The sequence below is a fragment of the Sinohyriopsis cumingii genome, chromosome 4 (assembly GCF_028554795.1).
Source record: "Sinohyriopsis cumingii isolate HCF-2022 chromosome 4, ASM2855479v2, whole genome shotgun sequence".
Taxonomy (NCBI): domain Eukaryota; kingdom Metazoa; phylum Mollusca; class Bivalvia; order Unionida; family Unionidae; genus Sinohyriopsis; species Sinohyriopsis cumingii.
In genome coordinates this window covers 136,207,613-136,219,763 of record NC_142964.1, presented here as the reverse complement: position 1 = coordinate 136,219,763, position 12,151 = coordinate 136,207,613, and the positions used below count along the sequence as shown (strand labels likewise).

Below are 12,151 nucleotides of genomic sequence, written 5' to 3'. Positions count from 1 at the left end.
GAATATTCTTAGGTTGAGGACCAACTGATAAGTGTTACATTATAGCTAAAGAACTCTGGCCCAAAGCTTAGTAGCAGAGATGAATGTGATACTGAGCCCCTTGGAAACTTGGTCCCTATGATATCATGATAAATCTTCCCCATTCAGCCATGAAAGACTGGAGCCATCTCCCTACTGTGATCTGTTATAAGGTGGGATGAGGGTCTGTATGCATGTCATTGAGACATCGATGGTCTCATGTAATACTGGTGAAAATGATTGACCTCCTGCTGACTCTTCCACTTAGTTTTAGGATTGTTTTACAGTGGCAGGTACTCTAGGGACATCCCTGTTGTAGGTTGCCCTGAAAATCCCTCTGCTGCAGCTGAGATGGAGATGGATGGCTGCATATAGAGAATTCTATTAGCCTGATCATTAAACTGGAGAATAGATGATGATGGTTGCGAGCGTATATTGGGCCATGATTGGTCTATAAGATGGAGGTTGGAAGCAATGCATCTTTCGTCTATCTCTTGTACGTTCATAGCTACCATTACGGCTATAGTCTATGTTGTGCCTCTGTTATGAAGTAGATCATCTGATGAATGTGCTCCACTTGACTAAACTTGTGGAACACTTCCAAGTGGTTGCTGATTAAAGGGTCCCTTCTTGCGGCAAAGCTTTGAGAAATTTGCGAAGCAATATCAGTCGGAATTTGAGGGACTAAGCTTGGCATCATAAATAATGAGAGTCTTGAATCAGTATATGCATTAGAATGGTCTCCGTAATTGCCTGTATAGACCTGGTTCGAATTAAAGGGTGACATATTGTCTTCTGGTGACTTATCATGCATATGTTGCGGTCATGGCCCCTATGACCCCTTATATATGGCCTAGTCCAGTCAAAACAGAAGTAGGTCATCTGTGTGGGGAGAACATTGTCTGATTTATTATGTTGGGACAGGTTATGGGATGTTTGATCCATGTAACTGGTCCATACATCTGCACAAAAGGAAACTTTTGGTTGTTTGCTTTCCTCTTTATCTTGCTGTTCAGCAACAGATAGAGAGTTGGGCCCAGAAGTGTTGAGTGATAGTGACCTATAAAGATTCCGATTGGTGGAGCAAACGAAAATAAAATATTTCATAGATAATTTCACCTGATGTCAGAACTGTAGACACAGCAGGTGATGTAGAAAAACAAGAGCAGTAGTTCAATGGGATTGGGCAGGGAACTGCAGGTCAAGCCTGCAAGGCAGGGAACTGCAGGTCAAGCCTGCAAGGCAGGGAACTTCAGGTCAAGCCTGCAAGGCAGGGAACTTCAGGTCAAGCCTGTAATGCATGGTTTCACTCATCCAATTATTAGGATCAAATAACTATGAGGGAGCTTGAATGCCAGTATCATCCTTTATAGATTAAAGTAGTGAAGTCAACATTTCCTTTGTTACCTGCAAAGTAGTTGAAGAAGAATGTCAATTATGGTGGCCTACTACACTACACTTTCAGCACTGATAAAAATCATGTCCTGTTACTTCTAACTTGTCACAAAGAAAAGTATCTTGGGCTGCAGAGGCTTATGGACTAGTGAAGAGACATCCCTTGAAAACTGAGGCCTCAAAATGGACATCATACCCTGGAAGTGTTTTAAGGTACCATGTGGGTAAGATAGATCCATGAGGGTATTGATGTAAACTGTATGTCTTCCACAGATAGTGCCTAGTACTATGCGGTTAGACTGATCCAAGAGAGTGCCAGTATAGACTGGCATCATCTACAGGAAGTGTCTATTCATGAAGAGCTTGGAATGCACTATAGGAGTTGTGGAACTGACAAACCATGTACAGAAAACTTACCTGTACCTATCTGACCAGAGCAGAAGCTATACAGCAGTGTAAATAAATTTCTATATTGCACAAAAAATTCTGCACAAAAAAAGGAACTGAAGCTCTGTATTGATACTTGCAAAGTAGGTGCAACAATATCCATTATGAGGCAATCTGACCTGTAAGAAAAGACCCAATGACATTCTATACAGGTAAAATTAATAAAGTGCCAAGTATATGACTGAATTAGTGCTAGAATACAACCTAATGAAGGCAATGAAGCCTCAACCTGCATTAATTCACAATGCTACCTGTAGGAAGGTACAATGATGGCTTCTACAGGTACATTCAGTGCATCTGTCTTATTTGAACACAGGGTGGGTGCAGATTTATACCATATGATGTTGTACATTTATACCATATGATGTTGTACATGTAAATGAGTGATAGCAGACAATCTATTAAAGCAATGAAGCGTCCATATATAATATAATTTACAATACTACCTGTAGGAAGGCTCAAGGATGGCCTGTACAGGTAAGATCATTGAAGAATGTTAAGAATACCTTGGCATAGAAAACTCATCTGTAATTACCTGGTCATAATGGAAGTAAACTTACATAAGGAGTTTTCTATTGGTATAGACACTTGCATGGATATAAAAAGTAATCACCGCCCAAATTAATTGTGATGTCGCATACCCATGCAAATAACTAAGTGCTATTAAATCTGAGAAGACAACAAAGTGTTAGAAAATTGAAAAGACTGAACTTTGTCATCATAGGAAGAGAGAAAAGTTGGAAATATAGATGGAGTATGCTTTCTTGATAATGAAAAGACTCCTACAACTTGTAATGGTGCATCTTCCAAAATTGATTCTGGTTTTTGCAATGTCTCTCATGGTGAAGGCATGCTTCTTATCATGAGCGGAAACAGTAAAAAAGATATTTTGTGGGATTTGGTGCCGATCCCTTTACCATGGGAAGATCACTCTTCCTGACCATCACCTATGTGGGCTGATAACTTTTAGCTCTTTTAACTTAAAGTGTTATCTGGGAGGGCTGGACTTGTTAAGTAGTAGTAGTTCTAGGGTATTATGATTGATTAACATATTTAAAGAAGAAACAAGAAGCTCAAAGATGATTAATTACTGACTCAAAAATATGCTAGAACCAGGAATCAAACACTGAACTAGTAAGGTGTTTTATGGATGTTTTATCTAGGGTCTCATCAGATAACTAATTGCATGAGATAACCATTGTCAACTTACTAACAACATTCCTGACTTTCTGGTAGTTGTTGGTAAGGTGCTGAGGAATGCTGACATTAGCTCCAACTGTGATCAAAGCTATATTTTCCTCTAGGCCATTTTCAAACTGGACTTCTTCCAGACCTGAGTAAACACATTAAATAATAGCATTCTGTTTGCATTAAGATATTATCTATGCAAATAATAATAATAATAATAATAATAATAATAATAGAAGATACTTAATATAGTAACAATGGGAGTAACTTACAACAATAAGTACATACAAACGAAAAGGTTAAATATCATTACTCTTGACAGAATTGCAAACTTGAATACTGGTAAGCAAAACATCATGAGTAAAGTATTCTGGAAAAGGGCACCATCTTTGTTTGTATTAAATATAACAAGCAATCAATGATATAACCTTTGCAAGCAATCAACTGACTAATGTTATCTTAATGATCTAAGAACATTCTAAGAATGAAAAAAGATCAAACTATTTTTTTTTTTCTCCCATGCATTGAAGAATGTAAATCCAATTTAACATAGCAATGTATCAAATGTAAACAGAGAGAAAGAAATTTACCAACACCGTTTTATAAAATATATACATTTGTTGGAATATCAGGATCAGCTGATGAGTACCTTTACATTAGTACAATGGTACTAGGTTTATTTTGCACTGGATCAGTAGGATTTGACTGATGATAGTTGACTTTAGCAAAACATCAATGTCATTTTTGGTTTGAAATGGCAAAATAATAACTAAAAACTGAAGGTATACCAATTTAAATTTTTTATTTTGTGTCTAGTGTCAATTAAATGAAGCATTTATGCAGGCTTCAAATCTAGCAAAGACAATCGATTAATGTTGAGTAAAGGTGGCTTTCTGGATGGGATTTTGTTCCCAGATCTAGGTATAATTCTTACATGTAATTAGCAAATTAAACTAGATGAATACCAATGTACAAGTCTGGATCTGCCATTTCTTTCTACTGATATGTTTAAACATACTAATTCATTATGTTTGTAGACTGGCACATTTCCTATCTCTCACTTGCTCTAATAAACACATGCACACAAACACATAAAAGTGCATACATGAAAATACTGATAATATCTGTAAATGCTCTCAAAAATGAATCTAAAAACTGAATGAATGTAACCACTTTACCATTGTTTAGATGTCATGGTTGATCCACTTTATTTCTTCCACTTCAGAATTTCTTTATTCAAATATTTTCTACCAGAATTTTTCATTTTGTCTGCAGCTCTTATCAAGGCAGACTATCAAGGAAGAGAGCGTTGATCAAGGAAAACAGTGACTATCATGGAAAGCAAGTCTATCAAAGCTAATAGTGACTCTCAAGAGAGACAGTAACTATCAAGGCAGACAGTGACTATCAAGACAGTGACTCTGATGGCAGACAGTGACTATCAATGCTGAGCAAATCTAACAAGGCAGACAGTGACCATCAAGACAGGCAATGACTATAAAGACAGAGAGTCTACCAAGTCAGTGACTATGAAGGCAGACAGTGACTATAGCAGACAGTTACTATCAATGCAGAGCAAGTCTATCAAGGCAAATAGTGACTACCAAGACAGTGACTTATCAAGGCTGACAGTGACTTATCAAGGCAGACAGTGACTATCAAAGGCAGCACTAGTCTATCAAGACAGACAGTGACAATTAATGCAGAGCAAGCCTATCATGGCAGACAGTGGCTATCAAGGCAGACATTGACTATCAATGCTGAGCAAATCTATCAAGGCTGACAGTGATTATCAACACAGTCTATCAAGGCAGACAGTGACTACCAGGACTGTGACTTGTCATGGCAGACTATGACTATCAATGCTGAATGAATCTATTATGTCAGACAGTGACTATCCAGACAGACAGTGACTATTAAGGCAGCCAGTGACTATCAAGATGGACAGTGATAGTAAACATAACAACCAAGGATATTAGCAAGACAGAGACTTAATAACCTAGGATATTAGCAAGACATACAGAGACCTAATAACCAAGGATATTAGCAAGACAGACAGAGACCTAATAACCAAGGATATTAGCAAGACAGACAGAGACCTAATAACCAAGGATATTAGCAAGACATACAGAGACCTAATAACCAAGGATATTAGCAAGACAGAGACCTAATAACCAAGTATATTAGCAAGACAGACAGAGACCTAATAAACAAGGATATTAGCAAGAAGATGACCAGTTTGCGGAGTGCTAGAGAAATAATAAAGATGTCATTTTGTCTTTCAAACATTTTACAAAACATGTCTCTATAATCTGACTGACCCTGACTGTGCCCATTATAAAACATCTGACTGACTAGACCCTGACTGTGCCCAATATAAAACATCTGACTGACTAGACCCTGACTGTGCCCATTATAAAACATCTGACTGACTAGACCCTGACTGTGCCCATTATAAAACATCTGACTGACTAGATCCTGGCTGTGCCCACAATAAAACATCTGACTGACTAGACATTGACTATGACCATTATAAAACATCTGACTGACTAGACCCTGACTGTGCCCATTATAAAGCATCTGACTGACTAGATCCTGACTGTGCCCATTATAAAACATCTGACTGACTAGACCCTGACTGTGATCTCTATAAAACATCTGACTGACTAGACCCTGACTGTGACCATTATAAAACATCTGACTGACTAGACCCTGACTGTGCCCATTATAAAACATCTGACTGACTAGATCCTGGCTGTGCCCACAATAAAACATCTGACTGACTAGATCCTGACTGTGACCATTATAAAACATCTAACTGACTAGACCCTGACTGTGCCCATTGTAAAGCATCTGACTGACTAGATCCTGACTGTGCCCATTATAAAACATCTGACTGACTAGACATCGACTATGACCATTATAAAACATCTGACTGACTAGACCCTGACTGTGACCATTATAAAGCATCTGACTGACTAGATCCTAACTGTGCCCATTATAAAACATCTGACTGACTAGACCCTGACTGTGATCTCTATAAAACATCTGAATGACTAGACCCTGACTGTGACCATTATAAAACATCTGATAAACTTCTCATATAATCATCCGATTTCAAATTCATTGAATAGGTATTACCTGTATCTTAATGTAAAACCAAACGCAAGTCAGACTACTTTGACCAGAATGTGTAGCCAAACCTATGCTTAAGACCATCTCTTCTAACAGACCATATACCATATATACTTGCTTATAAGTCAAGTCAAACTGTAAACAACAAAGATCCTGATCTGACATAACATAATGTGCATGCAGATCAGGGTCTAGTTTGTTTGTTCTAGTGAATACTCCTAGCAAACTGCACAGACCCAGATCTTCCAGCACATTATCTGGGTCTGCGCAGTTTGCAGTTGCACTCATCTTATAAGCAAGTATACATGGTATATTAAGGAAGATTGACAGTTTTTGATTCTACATCCAATCTGGTAAAATGCTCTCGAAAAACCATCAGTCTTTTAACTGGGATTTTATTCCCATAGGTGGCATCAAAACAGTTTACACAAGCTGTTTACTGACTATATGATGTCACAGAATGTGTAATCAGTCAACCAACCATCAATAAAGTCAGAAATAAACTGGACAGCATCTTTGAGTGGTTCCCCCTGGACACTACCCGAACAGTCTACAATGATTACAGTACATGGTCCCTCTGCACGGCTATCTGAGTTCTGAATAGCTGTAAAGATAAAAGGACAATTTATTCAATGATAATTACACATAAAATAAACAAAATGTATGAAGAAAAATGTTCAAGGGAAAAGCTCTTATTTAAAGTTCAAGAAAAACAGTTTACATATTTATTTGTACTTACAAAAATTATGTTTTTCATAAAAATTTCAAAATGTATCTATCATTCTATAGAAATCAATTTCATTAGGCTTTTTACTATGCAAATTTTGTTCCAATAATGTGCAGGGTTCCTCTGGAACATACTCACACATGGTGTGAACTATGTACATGTGGTGGGAGGCCCAAGTGAGCTAAAAAACAGATCAAAAATATCCCTGGTCTGGAACCAACTGATCCCCATGCCAACCCATATTCTGAAAGCAATGATGGAATTGGTGCTGAATGAGTAATATGTCTCTAATGCTCATGAAAACCTACACAGTTTGAGGAACAAGTTCATTAGGGCCCTGTCTATGAGAAACATGAAAACCTACACAGTTTATGGAACAAGGTCAAAAAGACCCAGCCTAAGAGAAGCATGAAAAGCTACAGTTTTGACCACCAAGCTCAAAAGGCCCCGCCTTTGAGAAGCATGAAAACCTGCACAGTTCGAGGACCAAGCTCATTAAGGCCCTGCTTTTGACAGGCATGAAAACCTACACAGTTGAGGATCAAGCTCAAAAAGACAGTGGCTATAAGAAGCATGAAAACCTATACAGTTTGAGGACCAATTTCATTAGGACTCTGCCTATGCAAAGCATAAAAACCTACACGGTTTGAGGACCAAGTTCATTAAGAACCTGCCTATAAGAAGTATGAAAACCTACACAGTTTGAAGGCCAAAGTCAATAATACCATGCCTATGAGAATCACGAAAACCTATACAGGCATGAAAACCTACACAGTTTGAAAACCTACACAGTTTGAGGACCAAGTTCCTCATCAAGAACCTGCCTATAAGAAGTATGAAAATCTACAAAGTTTGAGGGCCAAGGTCAATAATACCCTGTCTATGAGAAGCATGAAAACTTACACAGTTTGAGGACCAAGTTCATTAGGACTCTGCCTATGCAAAGCATGAAAACCTACACAGTTTGGGGACCAAGTTCATTAGGACTCTGCCTATGCAAAGCATGAAAACCTACACAGTTTGGGGACCAAGTTCATTAGGACCCTGCCTATGCAAAGCATGAAAACTTACACAGTTTGGGGACCAAGTTCATTAGGACTCTGCCTATGCAAAGCATGAAAACCTACACAGTTTGGGGACCAAGTTCATTAGGACCCTGCCTATGAAAAACATGAAAACCTACACTGTTTGAGGACCAAGCTCATTAAGAACCTGCCTATAAGAAGCATGAAAACCTACACAGTTTGAGGACCAAGCTAAAAAAAGCCAATGGCTATAAGAAGCATGAAAACCTACACAGTTTGAGGACTAAGCTCATTAAGAACCTGCCTATAAGAAGCATGAAAACCTGCACAGTTTGAGGACCAAGCTAAAAAAAGCCAGTGGCTATAAGAAGCATGAAAACCTACACAGTTTGAGGAACAAGTTCATCACGGCCCTATCTATGAGAAACATGAAAACCTGCTGTTTGAGGACCAAGCTCAATAAGCCCCTGTCTATGAGAAACATGAAAGCCTAAACAGTTTGAGGATCAAGTTCATTAGGACCCTGCCTATGCAAAGCATGAAAACCTACACAGTTTGAGGACTAAGCTCATTAAGAACCTGCCTATAAGAAGCATGAAAACCTGCACAGTTTGAGGACCAAGCTAAAAAAAGCCAGTGGCTATAAGAAGCATGAAAACCTACACAGTTTGAGCAACAAGTTCATCATGGCCCTATCTATGAGAAACATGAAAACCTGCTGTTTGAGGACCAAGCTCAATAAGCCCCTGTCTATGAGAAACATGAAAGCCTAAACAGTTTGAGGATCAAGTTCATTAGGTCCCTGCCTATGCAAAGCATGAAAACCTACACAGTTTGAGGACTAAGGTCAATAATACCCTGTCTATGAGAAGCATGAAAACCTACAAAGTTTGAGTACCAAGTTCATTTGGACCCTGCCTATACAGTCTGAGGACCAAGCTCATTAAGAACCTGCCTATAAGAAGCATGAAAACCTGCACAGTTTGAGGACCAAGCTAAAAAAAAGCCAGTGGCTATAAGAAGCATGAAAACCTACACAGTTTGAGGAACAAGTTCATTAGGGCCCTGTCTATGAGAAACATGAAAACCTGCTGTTTGAGGACCAAGCTCAATAAGCCCCTGTCTATGAGAAACATGAAAGCCTGAACAGTTTGAGGATCAAGTTGAATAAGGCCCTGCCTATGCAAAGCATGAAAACCTACACAGTTTGGGGACTAAGCTCATTAAGAACCTGCCTATAAGAAGCATGAAAACCTGCACAGTTTGAGGACCAAGCTAAAAAAAGCCAGTGGCTATAAGAAGCATGAAAACCTACACAGTTTGAGGACCAAGTTCATTAGGACCCTGCCTATGCAAAGCATGAAAACCTACACAGTTTGGGGACCAAGTTCATTAGGACTCTGCCTATGAAAAACATGAAAACCTACACAGTTTGAGGACTAAGCTCATTAAGAACCTGCCTATGCAAAGCATGAAAACCTACACAGTTTGAGAACCAAGCTAAAAAAAAAAGCCAGTGGCTATAAGAAGCATGAAAACCTACAGTCTGAGGATCAAGCTCATTAGGGACCTTCTTTTGACAGGCATGAAAACCTACACAGTTTGAGGACCAAACTCATTAAGGCCCTGCTTTTGATAGGCATGAAAACCTACATAGTTGAGGATTAAGGTCAAAAAGACAGTGGCTATAAGAAGCATAAAAACCTATACAGTTTGAGGACCAAGTTCATTAGGACCCTGCCTATGAAAAACATGAAAACCTACAGTTTGGGGACCAAGCTCAATAAGGATCTGCCTATGAAAAACATGAAAACCTAAACAGTTTGGGGACCAAGCTCAATAAGGCCCTGTCTATAAGAAGCATCATCTTCTTTTCAGTACATACACTGTGCTAGATGTAAATTTACTTCACTTAGTATCACTTAAGTTTTGGTGTGTAAAAGTTGTTGTTGGTTACAATATTAAGTTTTAGACTTTCTAGTACCTATAATTGCTGTTGTTGTTGTTGTTGTTGTGGGGTTTAACGCCATTTTTCAGCATACGATAGGCTATACATGGCGGCCAGTATTAATGGTGGAGGAAGAACCCGGGAAAACCCCGGGAAGAACCACCAACCCACAAGAAGCTACTGGCAAGCTTTCTCACATACCCACATTGGCTGAATCCCAGACTCGAACCGGCGAAGATAGAGGTGAGATGGCAGTGATCCGTAACGGAGAGCGCTTTAGACCACTCGGCCACTTGGGGCCCCCCTATAATTGCACAATTGTTTTGAGAAATATTAATGGCTCCCAGGTCACTTCCTGGGTTTTTACAGGATGAAGTTAATTTTTTAAAAGTTCACAAATGACCATTACAGGATCAAACTAAAGAACATTTTAGCTCATAAAACATGCATTTTTTAAAAGTAAAAGATGCTTCTATTTGAAGACTCTCTAAAAACATATAAGTCAGAAATGATGATCATGCACCAGACCACAAAATGTATCACGTGAAACAAGTCTGAGTACTGTATATTCCTATAAATTGGCATGTAAAGTCTGAATACTGTATAATCCTATAAATTAACATGTAAAGTCCTTTCAAATAACAGAATAAAAATTCTAACTTTTACTTTACTGACCAGCATTATGTTGGCATGAGTAACAACATAATGAACAAAAATTAGTTTTGCTTCCTTTCAAACCTTTAATTCCAAAGAAATCAGTAAAATCAACTGTAAATCAAGATAGCAATCTATGTGAATATTATACAAAGTAAACATTTCTCATTGCAACATGAAGAAGAAAAAAAAGCAAAATATTAGAATCTTATCTTGTAAAGAAAAAAGTCTAAACCCTGAATTAATCTGTGCCAACAAAACCCAAAACATGATTTTTCAAACAACCTAAACTAATTAAGATGACTTTCTTAATCCATCATTCAAAAAACCTATGTACAAAAGGGCTGATTTAAAATTTGGAAATTGAACCTTCAAAATTATATACTACTGTATATATAAGGATTGAAATTTCTGTAAAATTAACATATGGCTGCTTGTAATGCTTTAAACAGCCGACAAACCTGTACTGATACTCACAGGGGCTGATATCATTTCTTAATATATAATACAAGGATGACAATCTCCCATTTATCCTGTGACCTATTTAAGATATAAAACCAATGACTGACGCTACATGTCACAGTGTAATAGTTTAGCCCAAAGTTAAGCTCAGAGATTTGACATTTTAGACTTAAAATGAATGGAAGGGCATTTTCTAATCTGTGTGTCCTCCAAATATTTCCACCCCCTTTGTCACATTTGAACATTTAGGTTGATGTGTGGGGTCAGAGCAATTGCCTATTGAAAAATGGGAATTTTCCACCACTGTGCGATAGTGGCATATGATAGCGATTAACTAGCAGGTCTAGCAATCTTAAATGATGTTACATCAAATCATACCTGCATGAAATCAACAGGAAAATGGTACTTTCAATTTCTGAGAAAATAAATAATTTTCTTGCTGATTTTATTCAGTTATGACTCAGTGTAACAGCATCTGAGTTTGCTAGGCCATCTGATAAGCAGTTATTGTTTGCCGCCAGTGTTGGCTTCTAGTGATTCAGCTAAATGGATTTCATACCTTCCATGTAAGAAAAGAAACCGATATCAACCTGTCTGTGAAATAACCAGTCTACAAGACAAATCTAATCCACTAAGCATTTGGACTGACTAAACAAATATGTTTATGGCAAGCACCCAAATGATCCATACTCCATCCTCCAAATATTCTGGTCAGAACTCAATAATTTCAACTCATGGTCAGCTCAGTTATGACTCAATTATGTAATTGTTTCTGTCATCAAGTGGTGGTGAAAAATTCCCAGCCTTCATCAATATTTTCAAACTTTTCAAAGTTGGGGAAAAAAATTATCATTTCTCCCAACTTTTTCCAGATTTTTAGGTAGCATGGGAATCCTGAATATTTCTTTGTACCAAAAATTATACTAAATTAAGAATAATAATTCTGTGGACAGACTGTATATGAATAATTAGAATATATTAAAAATTAGACAAAATATATATGATATAATGAATGAATAGGATCAACTGCAAATTCCTATTCATTCATGGATATTCTACAACCAAATCTAAACAATAATGACAAAGATATGCCATTCCATTATGGTTAATAGAACCTGAATTTAGTTTTATTACAGTGTCAACCTTTATCTC

At 37.7% G+C, this 12,151-nt stretch overlaps 1 protein-coding gene across 7 annotated transcripts in view; it reads right to left on the bottom strand.

The window, feature by feature from the left end:
• Positions 1 to 12,151, bottom strand: part of LOC149802147 (uncharacterized) — an 88,808-nt gene that overhangs the window by 46,713 nt on the left and 29,944 nt on the right. For all 7 annotated transcript variants that reach the window (XM_089956553.1, XM_089956549.1, XM_089956550.1 and 4 more), the window contains 2 exons: positions 6,665 to 6,787; positions 3,071 to 3,193 (listed from right to left, as the gene is read on the bottom strand). In XM_089956553.1, the coding sequence (XP_089812679.1) occupies positions 3,071 to 3,193; positions 6,665 to 6,787 (246 nt within the window). The remainder of the gene's footprint in view (positions 1 to 3,070; positions 3,194 to 6,664; positions 6,788 to 12,151) is intronic.